Genomic DNA, 23,583 nt, shown 5'->3' with positions numbered 1-23,583 from the left:
CGTCAGGCTCCCGGCATGGGCCTGCTTCTCCCTCCTCCTGTGCCTCTGCCTCTCTCTTTCTCTTTCTCTGCATCTCTATGAATAAATAAATAAATAAAATCTTAAAAAAAAAATGAAAATGGTAAAGTAACGGGTGAAACCTGTAAAAGTGCTATATATATTACATGATATTAAAATATAATACTTTAGATTACTATACATGTGGCACCTTTAAAGTGTATTAAAAGAGGAAAAAGTATGTGAAATCTAGTTGAATTTGTTACCAAAGTGCATAGATGTTTTCCAGAACATTCTGTCTCATAAGGGAATGACAAAAGCACTAGTAGCAACTGGATTCAGAGATCTCCTTGAATGAACTTTACACATCTCAAGTAATTTACCCCATATATTTTAATTAGTGGACCACATGCCATGTGAGTTGACTCAAATATAAGGGGGATCCAGGTTAAACTGACTCACTGCTTGAAGTGTAATTTAAAATTTCAAAACACGTGCATTCCATACCCAACACTTAAACTAAATATCTATTTTCCAGCCTCACTTGTTCTAAGTGTGACCAATTATTTCGTGAAGAAGATCTAAACTTCTATAAACCTAAGACTAGAAACATTAAATTTTAATTGCTCCCAATACTACAATGAAATGCATTAAAATAACGAATAGATAAAGGGGCTAGATAATACGAATAAATACGTGATAAAACCAGAATCTAGGTAATGGGTATACGAACGTTCCCTGTAAATTTTTCCAATTTGGCTGTGTGACGGAAAATATTTCCTAATAAACTGTCGGGGGGGGGGGGGGGGGCGGGACGATCGGACATTTCTTCGATTATTTATGATTTGTTTTTATTTTTTTTTATTTTTTTATTTGTTTATTTAAGATAGTCACAGAGAGAAAGAGAGAGAGAGAGGCAGAGACATAGGCAGAGGGAGAAGCAGGCTCCATGCACCGGGAGCCCGACGTGGGATTCGATCCCCGGTCTCCAGGATCGCGCCCTGAGCCAAAGGCAGGTGCCAAACCGCTGCGCCACCCAGGGATCCCTATGATTTGTTTTTAGATAGGCTCCGCACCTAGCATGGAGCCCAAGGCAGGGCTTGAACTCGAGACCCTGGCTGGGATCAAGACCTGAGCTGAGACCAAGAATCCTACAATCAACCAGCTGAACTACCCAGGAGCCCCTATAATTTAAATTGCTTTTTAAAAGGAAAGAAACGTTAAGCCTGGCGTCGGACACAAGCATTGTAGTCGGGACCAACCTGAATCCAACTCCCAGAGCTCTCTGATCTGAAGTATAATTACTTAACCTACCTAGGCCTCTTACTTCTTCATCTGCAGAATGGGTTTCACGTAGCTAACGTGAAGTTACATTCTTCCTACAAAGCACAGCGCCAGGCGCATGGTGAGCGCTGCAAAACACTAGCCGCGATTCCATACAAGAGAGCTCGCTAATTGTACACCACGTCCAACAGGCACCATCAAAAAAAAAAAAGTTACATTTTTGTTACGTGCTTTGGCTGCACGCTAATTTGATCACTGGGTGACCATTCCCGAAAGGAAGATTCCCCGATAGGAAACTTTAAACTCCCCATGCTCAAAGTAGGGAGAAGTTTAAAAAAAAAAAAAAAAACTGAAAAATATGGCTCAATGGAGAGTATTGTTCTCCATCTGGAAATGAAATTAAAAAGAAAAAAAAACTATTGAAAATTAAGAAAAGTTTCAGGACGAACTTTGAAAGGCACTCGGCGGCTCGCATGGACCACCAGCCTCACCTCTGCAGGTTGGGTGGGGGCCCATCGTTAGGGCAAAACTTGTCCCACTCTGCTCCTCGTCGGGAAGGAAGGAAGCTAAGCCTACAACATGACGTTTAGGGCGGCCGGGATCGCTACGGCAAGACACGCCAAGGTCCGCACCGCACGCAGGTAAGAGCACCACCTCCGCTATGGTCTTGATAACGGTTACGGGGCGGGGGGTGGGGGGGGAGGTAGGAGAGGGGAGGGGGGGAGAGGTAGGAGAGGGGAGGGGGGCAGCAAGATATATTCGCGATGGGGGGGTGAGGGGCACCCAAGGACCCCCCCCCCAGGTCCCTCCTCTAGAGCCCCGTCCACCCCTCATTCCCGCTACTGCCACCCCTACCTGACCTCCCCGCCCCCCCCCTCCCCCGGGGTTAAACTTCCAGACTCTGATTTTACTAAAGATGCCACTTAAGAACCTGACACCCTCCCTCCCCGGCTCCACGTAACATAACCCACGCCCCCACCCCGGAGCGCTGGCAAAATAAAAAAATTTAATAAATCATTTAAAAGAAAAAGAAAAAAATAAAAGAGCAAACAACAACCCCCGCCCCTCCCCCTCCGGCCCAGCGGCCAATCTTTGTCCCACCTGCCGAAGGAGCACGGAGCAGCGCGCCCCTCGCAGCCCCCCCTCCGGCCCCCCCCTGCCGCGCCGGCCGGGCCCCCAGCGACCCCCGCGCGCCCCGGGTCGCGGCCGCCGCCCCGCCCCCCCCCGCCGCCCGCCGCCCGCCGCCCGACTTCGGCCTCACCTCACCTACCCTCTTTCGGGGGCCGGACTCCACCTCTCTCTCCGCCATGTTGGGCCCCGCTCGGAACCGCGGCGGCGGCGGCGGCTCCTCCGGGCCCCCGGCCCCCGCCCACACTGCAGGCACGGCCGCTCGCGGCGGCTTCCCGGGCCCCAGCCGGGCCCCGGCGCTCCGAGCGGGGAGGGGGCGGATGCCGCGCGCCGGGCCGGAGAGCCGCGGATCCCACGGGCGCGCGCGCGGGCGGTCGGGCCTGCCCGGGAGACGGGGGCGACGCGGGGCGGGGGAGGGGGCCGGGACTCGGGGGGTTAATGGCCTCCGAGGGGCCCCGGGAGCAGGATTATTTTCTCTCACAGAAATTCCTCCGCCTGCGGTTTCTTAAAGGGATCACCAAACCAGCCCCTTGCGCGCGCCGCGGGTGCGCATGCGCGCCGCAGGCCCCGCCCACCTTTCCCACCAAGCCCCCGGTCCCGAGCGTGCGCGGTGAGTGGCCGAGGGTAGGCCGATTCCTGCGGGCCTCTCTGCTGCCTGCAGCTGCTCCCACCACTCAACTATGGCCGCTGCCTTAAAGGGACCATGACGCGCTGATGGGGGGGCGGGGGGCGTGCAAGCAATCCATGGAATGACAGCCTGGAGGACTGGGTGCGATGCCAATGAGGGGTGCACGTCCCCCTCTTGCGCCTGGCTGCGGAGGCAACCCTTGGAAAGGCAAAGTGACGACGAGCTGGAGTTCTCAGTGGACCTCTGAACGTGAGGCATCCCAACCCAAGAAGGGACAGGCCCATCACCTCCGGGAGACCCGCACTGACTTCCCATACACAGCCCCACTGCGAAGGGGCGGCCCTCCAGCACCCCGACCTCCACATCAGACCCCGCGGGGATTTGTGAAGCCCAAACCGACACCCGGAGATGATGATCTCCATGGTTCGTCCTCAGAGTGTGTGCGTGGACTTGGAGCTCAGGACGCCCAATGGGGACATTGGTCCAGGAAAGCAATTTATTTGCCCCAAGGCACCGAAACGCCGGTGTGAAATCAGGATCAGCCTTCCAAGGTTCTCCAGTGCGCCAACCTGCCTTCCAAACAACCAAACAAAAAAGATAAGTCAGTCTCCATGCAGAAGATCAGAAATGGAAGTTCCATGATGCTTCAAGGATGTTGAGACTCTTGGAAGACGTGGTTTGCAGATGTTGTGTGTCCTCATGCACCTGCATTCAAGGAACTTCGGCACTTTGACTTAATTCGGGATGATCATCTTAGTTCCAAGCAGAAAACCGAGACCTAGATTTTGGGGCCTATCTTGCCCTAAAATGGAAGCAGAGGAAGACTGAAGACAATGTGGGCTTGATTTAATTCCCTCGCCTGTAGCGGAGAAAAATTGCTCTCATGGAATTCATGATGATGGCTTAAAGACTATTGAGTAAGAAATACCAAAAAAAAAAAAAAAAAACCTGCTTCTTGAAGGTCATTCCCCTCCCAAAGCAAGAAACATTCAAATGCAAATGAGTGACTCCTGAAATCGCAGGATGAGAGATCATTTATGACTTTGCTGTGTCACTTGTTAGCTGTTTTGAAACTGAAAAGTTTCCCAATCCATCACACCTTGCTGGAAACTCACCTGGAAGTTAAGGCTATTGCTGGAAGTAGCGATGCTAGTCCTTGCTTAGGCCTCTTCATTCTTAATTTCACTTCTTGGTAGGAAAGAGGAAAGGACAAAAGAATGTATATGTCTAAGCTGGAATTCTTAAAACTAGACCCTTTAGTTCCAGGTTTAGGGCAAAAGAGGAAATTAAAAAGAGAAACCAAAAAAAGATAGTTTTAGAGAATGTGGGGGTGAAAGGTCTAGGGTTTTCCACCTGTTTTATGGGCAGTGGGATGCTCCGTTCTAATAGAATCTGACAGTTTAAAATGGAGTTGCTTAATTTGAAGTGGAGATGGGAACCGGTAAACTGCTCACTCATCCTTCCCCTTGTCCTCTCTCCTCCCCGATGCTCCCTCCCACCGTCAGGGAAATGTAGCATTTCTCAAAACACAGTTGAAAGCCATTGATTGAGTCCAACTTCACATCGTAAAGGTAGAGCCACCGAGGCTCAGAAACTTGTGTGCATTCACACAAAGGATTAATAACTGCACCAGGACTGGAACAGGCATCTTGATCCCAAGCCTAGCACTGTCTACGATAGCACACTATTTCTAGACGTATTAGGAATACGTTGGGTCTTGAACAATAGGCAAAATCTGTACATTCCAGATGATGAGCATATCACGAATGTTTAGTGTAATCATCCATATAAGAAGGAGAAAAAAGAAAAACAACACTCAGCATTGCAAAGTTAATCATATTATCCTGATTTTATAGGATACAGACTTCTAGAGGTTGACTAATACAAGGTCATTCAGCAAAGAAGCCAAGTCAGAATTCAAAGGCTTTTTCTTTCTAGCTTATTCAGATATATCATAAACTAGAGGTTTCTGATTAGCTGCCTTGCAGATAAATCTTCCCCACAGACATGTGTTGTGTTGTGTTGGCACCATCTATATCTATGTGATCTTGGTCAAGTTACTTTATGCCTCAGTTTCCTCATCTATAAAATGGGTTGTTGGGAGGATTAGTATTTCTAAATCGCTTAGAACTCCTTTGATTCCTAGCATCATAGGAGTATAACATTTTATAAATTCTAGATTTTTTACTTTTTTAAATTAAATGCCAGCATTTAAAATAGGATTATGTCATGCACAAATCCAATTTTCTGACTTCTTTAAAAAAAAAAAAAAGGGAGAGAGTATAATGGTATAATACTTTGCAAATATCAAGCTGATTCATTTTAATTTTCTTCCTTAAATCATGTTCCATCATAGACTCTTGACTGCAGTGGAGCTCTGAGACTTATTTCCCTGATCAGGAGAGAGTAGAATGGGCTTAGTGGAGAGAAAAAGAAATTTGCTAAATTTCCTTAATTCTATTTGACTTATAAAATTCAGCGCATAGTGAGAATCTCATTTCTCCCAGACTCCAGAGGAGATGCTCCTTTCATCTGAGACAGACAAACCATGAAGCTGTGACATAGGGAAGTAAAAGAAAAGCCTGAGTCTTAGTTAAAGGGTAGAGGAAAGAAGAAGGAAAGAGGCAAGTGATGGAGAGACAAATAAGTCTACCTACTCTAGCTCTTCAAAAAGAAAGCTCTCTTGCTTGGTTTCTGTTAGGGATTCCAGGGAGAGATGATCTGCAGGCAATATCCATACCAACAGGTAAACAGGCACCTGCAAGTAAAAGTAATGGCCTTGTGTAGTTGAGAAGAGAGAGCAGGCCCGCAGTTGGCCCCTCAGAGTGTCACTTAGGGGTGAATCCAATTTTCATGGGTCTTGAAGCTTATGTGATGGGGACAGGGAGAAACAAAACGAACTTCCATATACAAAATTAGATAGCGGGTGTTGAAAGAAGTTCTGCAGGTGAGTGGCCTTTCACCCCACTGTGATTTAGACTGTATCCAGAAGTTTCCACACACCCTGCGGAGGCATTGGGAAGGTAACTGTGAGATTAATTGGCAAGTATAGGGGCAAGTAAAAAAAAATAGGGGCAAGTAGCTCTGTAGATCTCACCAGACCTAGAACAAAAAGTAGTAACACCCAGACCTCAGGAAGCCCTGAGGTTTGCCTCCAGGCTCTTAACAAGCTTAGAGAGGCCAGGCTACATGATACAGGACTCACCGGCCAACAGGTCGCTGTGAGCATCCAGAGAAGTCAAAGTAGAGTACAAAGGACATCAAATGGATCCAAGGTCTCAGGCTTCCTGAGATGCAGATGCCCTCTGAGGGACATGTGCAGAGATAGAGAGCAGCCATCAAAGACTTGGGAGTTTCTTCCCAAAAGAGGTTATTACCTAGAGGAATTCTATCCCTCAGATTCAAATATGTTTTAAACAAAGCAACATTTAGATATATTAGACAAAATCTGAGGATGTCGAAAAGAAAGTAAAAAGGGCATTAGGATAAAAAGTGACTGGAGCAGGGCTACTTTAGTTGGTTAGTTAGTTGATTAGTTTCTCAAGAACTTCTAAACTCTGGTGGTGAAAACCTGAACAAATAGAGAGGGGTTTGGGTATCCCCTCTTGTGGAAGGCTGCTTGTAAAGAGACAGCATTCTTCTCTCCCTGCTACCTGGGAGGATAGTTTCAAGAATTCCACAATTATAAGGAAGGATCTTCATTTTCCTCCTCTTTAACCCCTGCCTTCTCCCTAGGATAGGAGGAGGAGGAGCAGTGTTCTGCTATCTGTCCCTTGTTGCTCTCTTGGGTTTCTTGATGCCATAGGAACCCATTTATCTTCCTTGATAGAAATGGAAGGAAGGAACCCATTTATCATCCTTGATATCACCCTATATAGATTTTCATGTGCTCTTGACAGGTTCTATCATCAACTGACTCAACTGACTCGTCAACAGACTCAAATCTCAAAAGAGGACAGATTTTACATAATATAGAATAGGGGTCTCTGTCAGCCACTGAGTGACCTTGAGCTAGTCCCCTTCCTTTATCAGCCTCAGTGTTCTCATAATGTGAAATAATTAGAATACCTTAGGTTGGGCCTCATTGTCAGCTCCAATTGCTTGGTGATGGCTGCTGGGGCCATGGTGTAGAAAAACATCTGTTAGGCTACATTCAGGTTCAATAATTGATTAGTATGTATTCCACAGATGAGGGATGGAAACGACATCACCCATCACATATGCCATCCCTTGACTAACTGAGCTATTAATTATTTCCAATTCTAGTTTTCTTTGATCTTGTCACTTTTATGGCTGCTATTGAGATCTATCCCAATTTAATCGCACTGTTTTGACTATTTGCCTTTGTGCCAATGGGAATGGAGAGGAGAAGGAACAGGAAAAAAAAATTGATATTCCAACTTGACACTGCCCTCTGAGGAATGAAGACCCAGAAATCTGGTCTACTGCTTCTCTTCGAACCAAACCCAAGTCAGCAGAAACTGGAGAAGATGGATTCTTTAGTTAAAAGATAGCCCTTGTTTTTCTTGTCCTAAAATGGAGAAATCATGCTTATCTCCTTTTCAGAACACCAGGCCATTATGTACAAAATTCTGACTTAAAGAATGACTTTCAAATATTATTTAATAAAAAATTAAATTAACAAACAGTATAGAGATTCTCTTTTTTTTTAATTTTTTATTTATTTATGATAGTCACACAGAGAGAGAGAGATAGGCAGAGATACAGGCAGAGGGAGAAGCAGGCTCCATGCACCGGGAGCCTGATGTGGGATTCGATCCCGGGTCTCCAGGATCGCGCCCTGGGCCAAAGGCAGGCGCCAAACCGCTGCGCCACCCAGGGATCCCCAGTATAGAGATTCTCATTATGAAATGAGGACAATGGAAAAACTGAAATTAAAATCAGTAATAAAATATATTTCTACATCTATTTGAAAGAATAAAAAATAAAAGTAAGAAGAACCATGGAAACTTTTCAGCTTCCATGACACGTGGGTCTGAGAAGAATGGTTTGGAGAACTGAACACCTAAATGCAAATAAAATAAAAACCTGCCTACCAAAAATGTTAAGAAAAGGGGAGAATATTTCATTTAATTGATAACATACATGTCATAAAAAAATTCTAAAATTTGGAGTGTGATTATACAATTCAAATAAAAACTATTCAAAATGGAATGTTTACGTGTGGGGCACCTGGGTGGCTCAGTTGGTTAAGCATCTGCCCCGTATCAGGCTCCTTGTTCAGCAGGGGATCTGCTTCTCGGGCTCCCTTTGTCCCTCCTCCCTGCTTGTGTTTTCTCTCTCTCTCTCTCTCTCATATGAATGAATAAATAAATAAATAAATAAATAAGATCTTTGACATAAAAAGAATTTTGTTATTTGTTATTTTGTTATTTATTTAATTTATTTATTATTATTCAGATATAATTAACACTCAATGTTACATTAGTTTCAGATGTACAGCATAGTGATTTGACACAGAACAGAATTTAATCTTGATTTGGTGAAGACTTCCCTCTAACAGAAAGTGTAGGAATTTGGCCAAAATCTTTCCTGATTTTGACATACATTGGAGAAATAAGGGACATTCTGTTTGTCATTTTTCAAAAAAGTAGTATTCAGGAATCAGACAAAAAAAGCACTCCTGATTTGAAGTTATTTAGATTCTTTATGACAAGTTTACTGTACCTTTTATTACTAGATTGTCCACATTTTTATATTTTTTTATTTTTTTAAAGATTTTATTATCCACATTTTTTTAAAGTTTACTTATTTATTTCAGAGGTAGAGACAGAGAGAAAGATCATGAGCATGAGGAGGGACAGAGGGAGAAGCAGACTCCCCACTGAGCAGGGAGCCTGATGCAGGACTCCATCCCAGGACCCCAGGATCATGACCAGAGCCAAAGGCAAACAGTTATGCAGCTGAGCCACCCAGGAACGTTGGGTTAGAGCTTCCAAAACCATTGGAATTTCCTAAAGGTTGAGTGTGATAAAGATTTATTTTGTCATGTTAATGAGGCGACTGTTTCAAAGCTCCCAAAGTTGGGATCTGGTTCCCTGAGGACCACCTCTGCAATTAGAGAATTGAAACATTCAGTGCCACCCCCTGACCTCCAGGGGAGTGAGAGGGACTAAGGGTTGAATCAGCCAATGGCCAATAACTTAGTCAATCATGATTATTTAATGAAGCCTCCGGAAAAGCCTAGGAGGTCACCTCTGTGGTTGTTTTTGGAGAGCTTCCATGCTTGGGGGATCAGAATACCTCGATGTATCATCAAGCTACACCCCAGGCTCCCGAAGGACAGAGGCTACTTTGTTGGGAACCTCACCCTATGTATCTCTTCATCTGGCTGTTGACTCATAACCTTTATCATATCCTTTAATAAAATGGTAAATGTGAATGTTTCCCTAAGTTCTGTGTGCCCTTCTAGCAAATTAGTTGAACCTAAAGAGAAGCTTGTTGGAACCTCCAATCTGTAGCCTTGTCAGTCAAAAGCCTAGGTAACAGGCTGTGCCTTGTGACTAGTGTCTGAAGTGGAGAGTAGAGGGAAATCTTGTAGGACTAAACCCTTAACCTGTGGCATCAGATTCTACCTCTGGATAGATAGTGTCAGAATTGAGTTGAGTATTCAAACCACCTTGCTGGTATCTCTGAATTGCTGGGTGTTGTGAGAGGAAGGGAGAGAACGTACCCCCCAAGATTGGAATTGGGTCCAGGCACTCTAAAAGACCCACTAATGCATGAATGGTTACTGAGTGTGTAAGACATGCTCAGAGATGGGAGTGGACTTGGCTTTACAGGGCCTGAAAAATGGGAACTTTCCCAAATGGGAGCTCATCCATCACATAAGTCATTAGCTGTTTCTAATCTTTATTTTTTTTTTTAATTTGTATTTATTTATGATAGGAACACAGTGAGAGAGAGAGGCAGAGACACAGGCAGAGGGAGAAGCAGGCTCCATGCACCGGGAGCCTGACGTGGGATTCGATCCCGGATCTCCAGGATCGCGCCCTGGGCCAAAGGCAGGCGCCAAACCGCTGCGCCACCCAGGGATCCCATCATTAGCTGTTTCTGTTAACATCAATCCATACCCTTCGCTGAACTCTAGAACCTCATATCCACTGCATGATGATTTAACATAATTAACTTATTTATAAACCTGGCACATGCCAGAAATTAGAGGTGACAAGATAAACAAGATAACATCTAAGATGGACATATAATAGACAAACTGGTTCTTACGAGAAAGATAAACATGCAGCATAGTAGGGAGCCCAGAGGAGAGGTACCCAATTTGTGTAGACTCCAATTACTGCAAATATGTCTCAACTTGAACTCATTAACTCTGTCCCCACTCAGACTGACACTTGGAGAAGCTAAAAGCCAACTATGGGACCTGACATGACTTGTGAGAACCTAAGTTCCTTCATGGCAACTCTATGCTATAAAGTCCCTGGAGATCCCCCAGAAGGTCTGGTGAGCTAAGAAAGCCCTAGAATTAATTTCACAAAAACTGTAGTTTTTGTTCTGATTCCATCCGTAATTGTGAAACCTGAGGTAGGTCGTTTCATCTTTTGGGGGCTTTTTTTCTTATGCCAAGGAGTTAAAAACAACTATTTTGACCTTCAATACCTGATAACTCTGTTCTTTTATAGTAGAAACCTGAAAAAGCTGACATTCATTGCTTAGGGGAAAAAGCTCCTATCACAAAAAGTAGACAAGGCACTTGTCTGGCTCAGTTGGTGGAGTGAGTGACTCTTGAACTTGGGGTGGTGAGTTCGAGCCCGACATTGGGTGTTAAGATTCCTTAAACATAAAATCTTTTTAAAAAAAATATGGAAGGGATGCCTGGGTGGCTCAGCGGTTTAGTGCCTGCCTTTGGCCCAGGGCATGATCCTGGAGTCCCGAGATCAAGTCCCATATCAGGTTCCCTGCATGGAGCCTGCTTCTCCCTCTGCCTGTGTCTCTGCCTCTCTCTGTGTCTCTCATGAATAAATAAATGAAATCGTTAAAAAAAATAAAATAAAATAAATTTTAAAATATGGAAGAAGGATCATCTTCACTGGTATATTTACTGCATTTGAAATGTTTAATCTTCATTCTTCTCTGCATTTATTTTTAACAAATCCATGTTAATTTCTAATACACTACAGAAAAGGTTTATATTTGGGTCTCTCTGCCTTACAGTCTAGAAAGGGCTACTTTAGATATAGTAGTTAGAGAACTTTTTGCTGAGGAGGGAACATTTTACCTGAGACTTAAAAAATGACCAAAAGCCAGCTGTGCGCAAATGTGTCGACAGAGCATTCCAGGAAGAGAGATCGGCAAGCATAAATCTGCACAGCAAGAACAACTCAAAGTGTTCAAGAACAGCGAGGAGCCAACGTTACTAGAACCAATGAGAGAAAGGCAGGAGGTTAAGTCAGACAAGTAGAGACCATTGTGAGAACTTTTCATTTTATTTTGTGTATGAGAGAAGGACATTGGAAACTTTAAAAAAGTGTGCTGTGACCCCAGGGATACCATGTGCAGAATGAGCCGTAAGGGAGCAAGAATGGGGCATAAATTGAGAATCCAGATGAGAAATAGCAGTGGTTTGATTGAGGGTGTTGGCAGTGGAGATAGTGAAAAGTGGTCAAATTCAGGACATGTTTTGGAGATTTGTAGGATTGCTGCTAATGAATTGAATGCTGGAGATGAGGGGGGGCGGGAAGGTGATGAAAGGGTGACTCTTGGCTTTTCAGCCTAAACAACTAGATGAATGGTGTTGCTCACTATTTGAAATAGAGAATGGAGCAAAAGGTTTTAGAGAGTGGGACAAAGAAGGAAGCAAAAGTAATGTCTTGAGATCACAACTTAGCCAAAACCAAGAGTCAAACACTTAGCCAACTGCACCACTCAAGCACCCCAAAAGTCATGTCTTAGACGTGAGATGACTCTTAGACTTCCAAGTGGAAACGTCAAATGGGCAGTTGGATGTTAGAGTCTGGAGCTCAGGAGAGATAACAGGCTAGAGATAGAAATGTGAAAGTCATCAGTACATGCCATAAAACTGGATAGGATTACCCAAAGAAAGTAAATTAAACTGAGCCCTAAAGCACTCCAACATTTATAACTCAGGAAGAGAAAGAGGATCAGATAAAGTAGCAGGAAAGCCAGGAGAGAATGCAATCTCAGAAACCAAGAGTATTTCAAGAGGATCAATTACTAACTCTCAAATGTCACTGAGAAGACAAGTAAGATAAGGCCCAAGGATTGACTATAGAATTAGAAGATCATTGGTGATCTGGACCAGAGCTATTTCAGAAAATTGATTTACAAATACTTAACTAAAGCAGATTTAAAGAGTTTGTGGTATGCTGGCTTCCATGTGGGAAGTCCATGTAACCTGGAAACACTCAAATGGCGCAGAGATCTATCTTTTGTCTTTTTCCTCTACCACTCATCAGGAGCCCATAATCAAGTCCTACAGAATAGTAATGTGATGATAAATTTTATGTGTTGTCTTGGCCAGGCCATGGTGTCCACATGTTTGGTCTAACACTGTTCTGCATATCTCTATGTTTTTTGGATGTAGTGAACAATTCAATGGAGAGGTGCTTGGGTAGCTCAGTCAGTTGGGTATCTGACTCTTGATTTTGGCTCAGGTCATGATCTCAAGGTCATGAGATAGAGCTCTGTGTTCAGCTCTGCATTTGGCTCTGCACTCAGCATGGAGTCTTCTTGAGATTCTTTCTTTCTCCCTCTGCCTTGCCTCCAACTCACACGATAGGGTTTTCTGTCTCTCTCTCTCTCTCTCTCTCTCAAAACAAATACATAAATAAAATCTTAAAAAAAGAAAAACAGGGGCACCTGGGTAGCTCAGTTGGTTAAGTGTCTGCCTTTGGCTCAGATCATGATCTCAGGGTCCTGGGAGTGAGCCCCACATCAGGCTGCTTGCTCAGGAGGGAGTCTTCTCCCTCTCCCTCGGCCCCTCCCCCCCCACTCATGTTCTCTCTCTCTCTCTCTCTCTCTCTCTCTCAAATAAAGAAATAAAATCTTAAAAAAAAAAACCATTCAGTGGACTATGAATAAATAGATAATGCTCCATAATGTGGGTGGGTCCCATCCAATCAGTTGAAGGTCCTCCAGGCAAGAGGGAATTTTGCCAGTTGACAGCTTGAGATCTGAACTGTAACATTGGCTCTTGGGTCTCTAGTCTGCCAACCTACCCTGCATATTTCAAACTTGCCAACCTCCATAATCACATGAGCGAATTCCTTAAAATGAAGCTTTCTGGGGCACCTGGGTGCTTCAGTTGGTTGGGCATCTGCCTTCAGCTCAGGTCATGATCTCAGGGTTCTACGACTGAGCCCACATCAGGCTCAGTGGGAAGTCCGCTTCTCCCTCTCTCTGCTCATGTTCTCTCTCTGTCTCTCTCTTGAAAGAAAGAAAGAAAGAAAGAAAGAAAGAAAGAAAGAAAGAAGAAAGAAAAGGAAAGAAAGAAAGAAAGAAAGAAAGAAAGAAAGAAAGAAAGAATCTCTCCCTCTCTCTCTCTCTCTATATATATATATATACAAACACATTCTATTAGTTCTATTTCTTTGGAGACAGAACTCTAAGATAAGCAATGAGCAGTGAGTGATTATTTTTCAAATGAAAGGAGCAGGCACTGTCATTATTGAGCCAAACACCAGTTTTTCTAAGTTCTGATAACTTGAAGACTTGTTTTCCTATTAGAAAATCAATAACATGTTCCTTAAAGAAAAATTTTTAAAAAGAAGAAAGAAAATTAAAGACCAATACACTAAAAAAAAAAAAAAAAAAAAAAAAAAGACCAATATACTTGTATTGCCCAAAACAGAGGAGCACTGGCAAATTTTTTGCTGTTTTTTTAATATCCTTTTATATCCTAATTTTTTTACTTAATATAACATAAATATATTACCATGGTGATTAAGATTAATCTACAGCATTTTTTATTTTTTTTAAAGATTTTATTTATTTATTCACGAGAGACACACACACACACACAGAGGCAGAGACACAGGCAGAGGGAGAAGCAGGCCCCATGCAGGGAGCCCGATGTGGGACTCTATTCGGTCTCCAGGATCAGGCCCTGGGCTGAAGGCAATGCTAAACCACTGAGCCACCCGGGCTGCCCAATCTACAGCATTTTTGATGGCTTTATATATTCTGTTGTGTGGCTCTAACATTTAGCCAGTCCCCTTTTATAGGACATGTAAATGGTTTCCAGTTTTTTTGCTGTTATAGGAGTAAATTAGAGTAAATATCCTTTTATGTATTGCTTTGCAAACATCTTAAATATTTTCCTGGTATAAATTCCTAGATGTCGAATTGCAGAGACAAAGGTTAATAGCTTTTGATACATACTCCTAGATTGCCTTCTAGAAAGCTATTAGTTACACTTTCGCCAGTAGTGATTCCTTACTGCAGATTTCCATCCTAAGTACTATTTTTTTAATAATTAAAATATAATTTATACACATAAAACTCCACAAACTATAAGTTTATAGCTCATTAAACTTTTAAAATTGTGGTAGGGATCCCTGGGTGGCGCAGCGGTTTGGCGCCTGCCTTTGGCCCAGGGCGCGATCCTAGAGACCCGGGATCGAGTCCCGCATCGGGCTCCCGGTGCATGGAGCCTGCTTCTCCCTCTGCCTATGTCTCTGCCTCTCTATCTCTCTCTCTATGACTATCATAAGTAAATAAATAAAAAAAAAAATTGTGGTAAAACACACATAATACAAAATTTACCATCTTACCATTTTTAAGTGTACAATTCTTTGACATTAAGTACATTCATATTGTTCTGAAGCCATCACCACCATCCAATTCAGGAATTCTTTTCATCTTGCAAAAGTGAAAGGCTGTACCCGGTAGACAATAACTCCTCATTGCTTGATGAATTTTTAAAACATGAAACCAGCTCCCAGATCAATAAATAAAATATTACCAATGTCTTGGAATTCCCCCAAAGGATTTCCTTTTAGTAACTAAACCCATACACAAGGGATTGACTTCTAGTTGGGTTCTGTTTCTAACTATGCTGATTTGATAAAATGGTATCTTACTGTTAACCTAATTTCTTTGAATTCTTTCAGGAGGCTGAACTCTTTAAAATATAACTCTTAAAAAAATATATAACTCTTGACCCTTTGTATTTCTTCTTTAGGAATTAATATCACATCATCTTATTTAATGCTCACAAGAAACTCGTGAGAGAAAATCAACAAAACCAAGAGTTAGTTCTTGCAAAAGATCAACAAACTTGACAAATTTTTATCTAGATTAACTAAGAAAGAAAGGAGATAAGTTTCTTTTTTTTTAATGTTTTTTTTTTTTAATTTATTAATGAGAGACACAGAGAGAGGCAGAGACACAGGCAGAGGGAGAAGCAGGCTCCACACAGGGAGCCCAATGCAGGACTCGATCCCGAGACTCCAGGATCACGCCCTGGGCCGAAGGCAGGCACCAAACTACTGAGCCACCCAGGGATCCCCAAGATAAGTTTCAAATAACTAAAATCAGAAATGAAAGTGAATAATCATCTGCCAATAAATTTGATAACCTAGATGAAATGGACAAATTCCTAAAGCAATAACTACCAAGACTAAATAATGAGTAGAAAATTTTATGGGGCATGTGGCTGACTCAGTCAGTGGAGTGTATGACTCTTGATCTTTGGTTTCTGGGTTCAAGCCCCACTTTGGGTGTGGAGATTACTTAAAAATAAAACCTTCAAAAAAACAAAGAGAATAAGAAAATCTGAAAAGTTGAATTAATGATTGCAAACATAGAAAAAAAGAACAGTCTAGGACCAGCTGCCATCCCTGGTGAATTCCATCAAACATTTGCAGAATTAACATCAGTCCTGCTCAAACTCTTCAAAAAGTTAAAAAAGAATGAACACTTCCTAACTGATTCTATTAAGTCAACATTACCCTGATATCTAAACCAGACACTACAATAAAAGAAAACTATAGACCAATATCCTTTATGAACACTAAAGCAAAAGTCCTCAACAAAATACAAGTAAACTGAATTCAACACCATATTAAAAGGATTATGCAGGCAGCCCTGGTGGCGCAGCGGTTTGGCGCCTCCTGCAGCCTGGGGTGTGATCCTGGAGACCCGGGATCGAGTCCCACATCGGGCTTCCTGCATGGAGCCTGCTTCTCCCTCTGCCTGTGTCTCTGCCTTTCTCTCTCTCTCTCTCTCTGAGTAAATAAAATAAATCTTAAAAAAAAAAAAAACATTAAAAAGGATTATGCACATGACCAAGTGGAATTTATTCCTGAAATGCAAGGATGGTTCAACATATGAAATTGAGCAATGTAATACACCACTTAAATAGAATGAAGGAGGAGAAAACCACGTGATCACCTCAATTAATACAGAAAAGGCATTTGACAAAATACCCTTTTATGAAGAAAACACTCAACAAACTAGAATAGAAGGATACTATCTCAACATAATAAAGGCTACCTATGAAAACCAACAACAAACATCATACTCAATGGTAAAAAGACTAAAACCTTTTCCTTGAAGATCAGAAACCTGGCAAGCATGCCCACTTTTACTATTATATGCAATGTAGTAATAGAAATCCTAGATAGAGCAATTAGGCAAGAAAAATAAATCAAAAGCATCCAAATCGGAAATAAAGTTCTTTGTTCACAGATAATATGATCTTACTTGTAAAAACCCTAAAGATTCCACAAAAAGAATTGTTATAATAAGTGAATTCAGCAAAGTAGCAGGATTTAAAGTCAACACACAAAAATCTGTTGCATTTCTATATACTAACACTGAACAATCTGAAAAGGGAGTTACAAAAATAATTCCATTTATAATAGAATCAAAAAGAATACAATACCAAAAACTTAACCAAGGAAGTTAAAGACTTATGTAATAAAAACTACAAAATATTTCTGAAAGAAATTAAATAAGACATAAATAAATAGAAACACCTCCCATGTTCATGAATTAAAAGACTTAATATTTTTAAGATGACAATATTATCCAAAGTGATCTATCAGATTCAGTGCAATCTCTGTCAAAATCCCAGTGACTTTTTATTTTATTTTAAGATTTTATTTATTTATTCATGAAAGACACACACACAGAGAGAGGCAGAGACATAGGCAGAGAGAGAAGCAGGCTCCATGCAGGGAGCCTGATGTGCGACTCAATCCCAGTACTCCAGGACCATGCCCTGGGCCGAAGGCAGGCACTAAACTGCTGAGCCATCCAGGGATCCCCTCCCAGTGACTCTTTTTTTTAATAGAGAAAGTTTATTTATTTATTTATTCATTCATTCATTCATTCATTCATTCAAGGAGACACACACACACACACACACACATACACACACACACAGAGGCGGAGGGAGAAGCAGGCTCCATGCAGGAAGCCCAATGTGGGACCCCATCCCTGGTCTCCAGGATCAGGCCCTGGGCTGAAGGTGGTGCTAAACTGCTGAGCCACCGGGGCTGCCCCCCAGTGACTTTTTAATGCAGAACTGGAACAACACAGCCTAAAATTCATATATAATCTCAAGGGACCCCAAGTAGCCAAAATAGTCTTGAAGAAGAAAAACAAACCTGGAGGACTCATACTCTCTGATTTTAAAACTTATTACAATGCTACAGTGATTAGAATAGTGTAGTACTGGCATAAATCAGAGATACACAACAATGGAATCGATTGGAGACCTCAGAAAGAAACCCTTGCATATAGGGCAGCCTGGGTGGCTCATCGGTTCAGTGCCTGCCTTCAGCCCAGGGCGTCATCCTGGAGACCTGGGATCCAGTCCCGTGTCAGGCTCCTTACATGGAGCCTGCTTCTTCCTCTGCCTGTGTCTCCCTCTCTCTCTCTCTGTGTCTCTCATGAATAAACAACCAAATAAATAAATAAATAAATAGATAGATAGATAAATAAATAAATATCTTTAAAAAAAATGAACAAAGGACTTGAACAGACAATTGTCCAAAGAAGATATACAAATGGCCAATAAATTTAGGAACAGATGCTCGGCATCACTCGTCATTGAAATATGTAAATCAAAAATACAGTTAGATACCACTTCACACCCATGAGGGTAGCTATTATAAAAAAACAACATTCAAACACAATGAATACTAGTGAGGATGTAGAGAAACTGGAATCCATGTAGATTACTGGTGAGAATGTAAATGATGTGGAAAACGGTATGGCAATTACTCAAAAAATTAAACATAGAATTACTATATGACCCAGTGTATCTACTTCTGGATATATGCCCCAAAGAAATGAATGCAGGGCCTTCAACAAATATTTGTATACCTACGTTCATAGCAGCATTATTCATGATAGTCAAAAAGTAGAAGCAACCCAACCCATCCACCAATGGATGAATATATTTTTTTAAAATGTAGTACATCGGGATCCCTGGGTGGCGCAGCGGTTTGGCGCCTGCCTTTGGCCCAGGGCGCGATCCTGGAGACCCAGGATCGAATCCCGCATCGGGCTCCCGGTGCATGGAGCCTGCTTCTCCCTCTGCCTGTGTCTCTGCCTCTCTCTCTCTCTCTCTGTGACTATCATAAATAAATAATAATAAAAAAATTAAAAAAATAAAATAAAATGTAGTACATCTATATAATGGAATATTATTCAGCCTTTAAAAGGAAGGAACTTTTGACACACATTGCAACATAAATGAGCATTGAAGAACTATACTGTGAAAAAAAGCCATTTGCAAAATGACAAATATTATAAGATTCCACTTACATGAGGTATCTGGAACAGTCCAATCCATATATACAAGAAATAGAAGTTTGGATGCTGGGGGCTGAGGGGAGAGGGTAGTGGATACTTAGTGTTTAATGGGAACATGGTTTGGTTGGTGAAGGAAAAAAGCTATTGGGTAGACAACGTTAATGGTTGCAGAACAGCATGAATGTATTTAATACTACGGAACTGGACACTTTAAAATCATTAAAACAAGGGGCACCTGGCTGGCTCAGTCAGTGGAACATGCAACTCTTGATCTTGGGGTTGTGAGTTCAAGCCTCATGTTGGATATAGAGATTACTTAAAAATAAAAACTTTAGGGACGCCTGGGTGGCTTGGTGGTTGAGCGTCTGCCTCTGCTCAGGTCGTGATCCCGGGGGGTTCTGGGATCGGGTCCCACATCAGGGTCACCACAGGGAGCCTGCTTCTCCCTCTGCCTGGGTCTCTGCCTCTCTCTGTGTGTCTTTCATGAATAAATAAAATCTTAAAAAAAAAGAATAAAATATTTAAAAATCATTAAAATGATACATTTATGTCATGTATATTTTGTCATAATAAAAAAAACACTGAAGTATACAATTTTCTCATTTTTAGATGATTAAAATTAAGACCTATCAAGATTAAGTGACTTGGCACAGGTAGGAAGTAAAAATGCAGATAGTAAGTAAAAATTCAAGGCTTTCTACCCCTGAAATTAATAATACATTATATGTCAATTAACTGAATTTAAATAAAATAAAATTTTAAAAAATTCAAGGCTTTTTTAAAACCAACACTTACATTCTTTCCACTAAATCATTGTTTATTTGTTTTGTTTTTTTTTTGTTTTGTTTTTTTGTTTTTTAAGGTAATGTTTAGCTATAGTGAACACATAGATCTAAAGTGTACAATTTAATGTATTTTGATAAATTCATATACCTATGTAACCACCCCTCTGATCCAGATAAAGCACATTTCCGCCAGAGAGTGACCTCTTGCCCCCTTTCACTGAATCCCTATCCCCCTTAGACAACTGTTACCTTGATTTCTATCACCATGGATTAGTTTTACCGGTTTTCCAACTTCGTATCAATGGAATTATTCATATGTACTCTTTCGTGTCTCACCTTTTTTGGGTCCACATAATGGTTTTTTGATGTTCTACACTGTTGCTTACTAGTAATTCATTCTTTTATTGCTGACTAATATTGCATTTTGTGAGTGTGCCACAATTTGTTTATTCTTTCCATTTTTTATTATTTTTATTATTTTTAAAAGATTTTACTTATTTATTCATGAGAAAGAGAGAGAGTCAGAGACACAGCCAGAGGGAAAAGCAGGCTCCATGCAAGGAGCCCGATGTGGGACTCGATCCGGAACTCCAGGATCACTCCTGGAGCCAAAGGCAGACTATCAACCACTGGGCCACCCAGGCGTCCCTCTTTCCATTTTTTTAATAAAGAATGTATTTATTTATTTATTTATTCATGAGAGACACAGAGAGAGGCAGAGACACAGGCAAAGGGAGAAGCAGGCTCCATGCAGGGAGCCCGATGGGGGACTGGATCCCGGGACTCCAGGATCACGCCCTGGGCGGAAGGCAGACGCTCAACTGCTGAGCCACCAAGGCATCCCTATTCTTTCTATTTTTGACAAACATTTCAATTGTTCCCAGTGGTTGATTTTTATGAGTAAAGCTACTATAAACACTTTTTACAAGTCTTTGTGTGGACATATTTCCATTTCTCATCTCATATAACTTGCTTCAGTCAATGAAACAGTAACAAACGTCGCAAGCAATTGAAAAATTGCTTGTATGTTTTCTCTTCCTCTCTTTAACCTTGCCACTTTCGTTGAAAACAAACACAGCTAGCCTGCTGGAAGATGAGAGACCATGTGGAGTGGAGCCAAGTCATCTCATCCAAGGTCATTCTAGACCAACCAACCCCCAGCAAACCCAATAGGTGTTTATAGATTCATGAACAAGTTCAAGTGAGATTAGCCTAGCCTCGCCCCAGTCAAAAGAACTGACCAGGTGACCCACAGAGTCATGAGAAATAAATGGTGGTTCCTTTAGGCCACTGAGTTTTGGAATGGTGTGTTATATAGAATTATTGTGACAGTAACTAATTTATGTACATTGGTACCGATTTCCTACTGCTTCATAACAATTATTGGAAACTTAGTGGATTAAAACAACAGAAATTTATTATCTCATAGTTTCTGAGGGTCAGAAATTTGGGAGTGGGTTAGCTGGGTCCTCTGCTCTGTTCTTATTAAGCTGAAATCAAGATGTTAGCCAGGACTTCAATCTCATCTGAGGTTTGGGGTCCTCTTCCAAGCTCATTGGTTACTGGATGAATTCCATTCCTTTCACACAGGACTGAGGCCTTCAGTGCCTAGAGGCTGCCTACCGTTCTAGAGGCTGCCTACCGTTTCCTGCCACCCGGGTCCCTCTGAGACTTGGTAGTTTACTTCTTCAAGGCCAACAGATGAACATCTGATGTTTCAAATCTCTGTGACTTCTTCCATCTCTGCTATCTAGGCCCCTTCATAAAAATCCAAGCTGAGTAGGTCACGCCCATCCAGGGTTCTCTCCCTTTTGATTACCTTAAAGTCAACTGATTAAAGTCAACTCCTTACTTCTTACTGTGTAAAATAACTTCATCACAAAATCACATCCCGTTATATTTACAGGTCCTATCCAAAACTTATGGGGAAGGGACTTCATGGAGTGTGTGCACTGGGAGATGGAAATCTTAGGAGTCAATTTAGAACCCAAGATTATACAAATAATTTTTAAAGGTAAAGAAATGTATTTATTAAGCAATGAAAATAAATATTAAGCAATGAAAATTCATGTGATATAACAAAACTTACATAATATTTTTTATTTTTTATTTATTTTTTTAAAGATTTTATTTATTCACGAGAGACACAGAGAGAGAGGCAGAGACACAGGCAGAGGGAGAAACAGGCTCCTCATAGGAAACCCAACACGGGACTTGATCTGGAGACTCTGAGATCATGCCCTGAGTAGAAGGCAGATGCTTAACTGCTGAGCCACCCAGGCATCCCAATAATTTATAATTTTGTATTCTTTAAAGCTTATTTATTTATTTAAGAAATCTCTGCACCCATGTAGGGCTCAAACTGATGGCCATAAGACCAAGAGTCACACACTCTTCCAACTGAGCCAGCCAGGCACCCCAATAATTCATAATTATAACAGATTATTTGTAATGTATAATAAGATACTATAATATATAATACATACTTGTATAATATACACTTATCAGATAAGTGTATATTGTATAAATATATCATCTGGTATATATTATAATGGTATATATCATAATTAATAAATAATAATTATATCTTATGTAATGGTATATATTTTAATTATGTGTTATAATTATATGTAATTATACACCATAACATAATGTAATTACAAAGATATATTTATATATATAGTATATATACATTATAAATTATATTATTTTATTTTTCATTTTTTTTAAGGATTTTATGTATTTATTCATGAGAGACACACAGAGAGAGAGAGAGAGAGGCAGAGACACAGGCAGAGGGAGAAGCAGGCTCCATGCACCAGGAGCCTGATGTGGGATTCGATACCGGGTCTCCAGGATCGTGCCCTGGGCCAAAGGCAGGCGCCAAACCGCTGCGCCACCCAGGGATCCCAGAAATAATAATAATTTAAATCCCATTACTAGGGGCACTTGGGTAGCTAAATCAGTTTGGCATCTGACTCCTGATTTCTCTGGGGTTGTGATGTATGGGTGATCTTGGGGTCTTTGGATGGGGCCCCAGGCGGGCTCTGTGCTGGATGTGGAACCTGCTTGGGATTCAATCCACTCACTCTCCCGTCCCATGCACCTGCTCAAGTGTGCTTTCACTCTGTCTCAAATACATGCATACCTACATACATACCTCATTCCTAGATACTGAGGGAGAAAGTGACCTTTGAAAGGTGAAGTAACTTGCTCAAGGTCATAGAGCTAAGAATTAGCAGAGTTGGCATTTGATTCCAAATTTAAGTCCAAAGCCTGTTCTCTCAGCTTCTGCTTCTGCCTGTCAATGCCCAGTATTTAGGATACAGGGGGAGGGGGAAGGGGTGGAGACTTGTCTTGGAGGACAAGACCAGCTTTCATTCAAGTCCAGCCTCTGTCATTTAATAGCCGTTGGGGCTTGTGCAAGATTCTTAACATCAATGAGGTTATTTTGTTACTGTAAAATAGCAATAATAATTCCTACCTCTTATGGTTTTGTTTGTTTCTATTTGAATTTAGGAAACTATGTGAAAATAAATTTAGCAGCATTTAGTAAATTATAGGTGCACCTCCCGTAAACACTACCCCTGGCACTCTCACCCATGTCCCCACTCCCACCCATAAACCTCTCCTCATTTTGTGTTTCTTTCAGAATTATGGCACCACCATAGTCACTCTGGCCAGTAAACTAAATCCTCTTTAATTCTTCTTTCTCTTTCCTTTTAGCCCCATCACCACCCATTCCTTCAGGATCAAATCAGTTATCGAGACCAATCAATTCTACTTTGGCGATACCCATCAATGTGTCCAGTTCAGTGCATCCACCATAGATAAGACGCTTCCCAACAATGGTTGGAACTATTTTATTTTTCTTAAATATTTATGTAAAAAATTCGACTAATAAAACACACTTAAAAAAAGATTTTATTTATTTGTTTATTTGAGAGAGCACGAGCAGGGGGAGAGGGAGAAGGAGACCCCCAACTAAGCAGGGAACTG

At 41.6% G+C, this 23,583-nt stretch overlaps 1 protein-coding gene across 4 annotated transcripts in view; it reads right to left on the bottom strand.

The window, feature by feature from the left end:
• ZMYM4 (zinc finger MYM-type containing 4) overlaps positions 1-3,738 on the bottom strand; it is a 135,278-nt gene extending 131,540 nt beyond the window's left edge. For 2 of the 4 annotated variants that reach the window (XM_041738044.1, XM_041738043.1), the window contains exon 1: positions 2,552-3,738. Coding sequence is in view for 3 of the 4 variants with exons in the window: in XM_041738043.1 (XP_041593977.1) it covers positions 2,552-2,590 (39 nt within the window). In the remaining variant the exon portion in view is untranslated. Of the gene's footprint in view, positions 1-2,542 lie in introns of all 4 variants that reach the window. The other 2 variants (XM_041738041.1, XM_041738042.1) reach the window with 2 other exon arrangements.
• Positions 3,739-23,583: the final 19,845 nt, after the last annotated feature.

The sequence above is a fragment of the Vulpes lagopus genome, chromosome 23 (assembly GCF_018345385.1).
Source record: "Vulpes lagopus strain Blue_001 chromosome 23, ASM1834538v1, whole genome shotgun sequence".
NCBI classification, from domain to species: Eukaryota; Metazoa; Chordata; class Mammalia; order Carnivora; family Canidae; genus Vulpes; species Vulpes lagopus.
The sequence above is the reverse complement of the archived record's forward strand: the minus strand, read 5'-3'. Positions and strand labels throughout refer to the sequence as shown.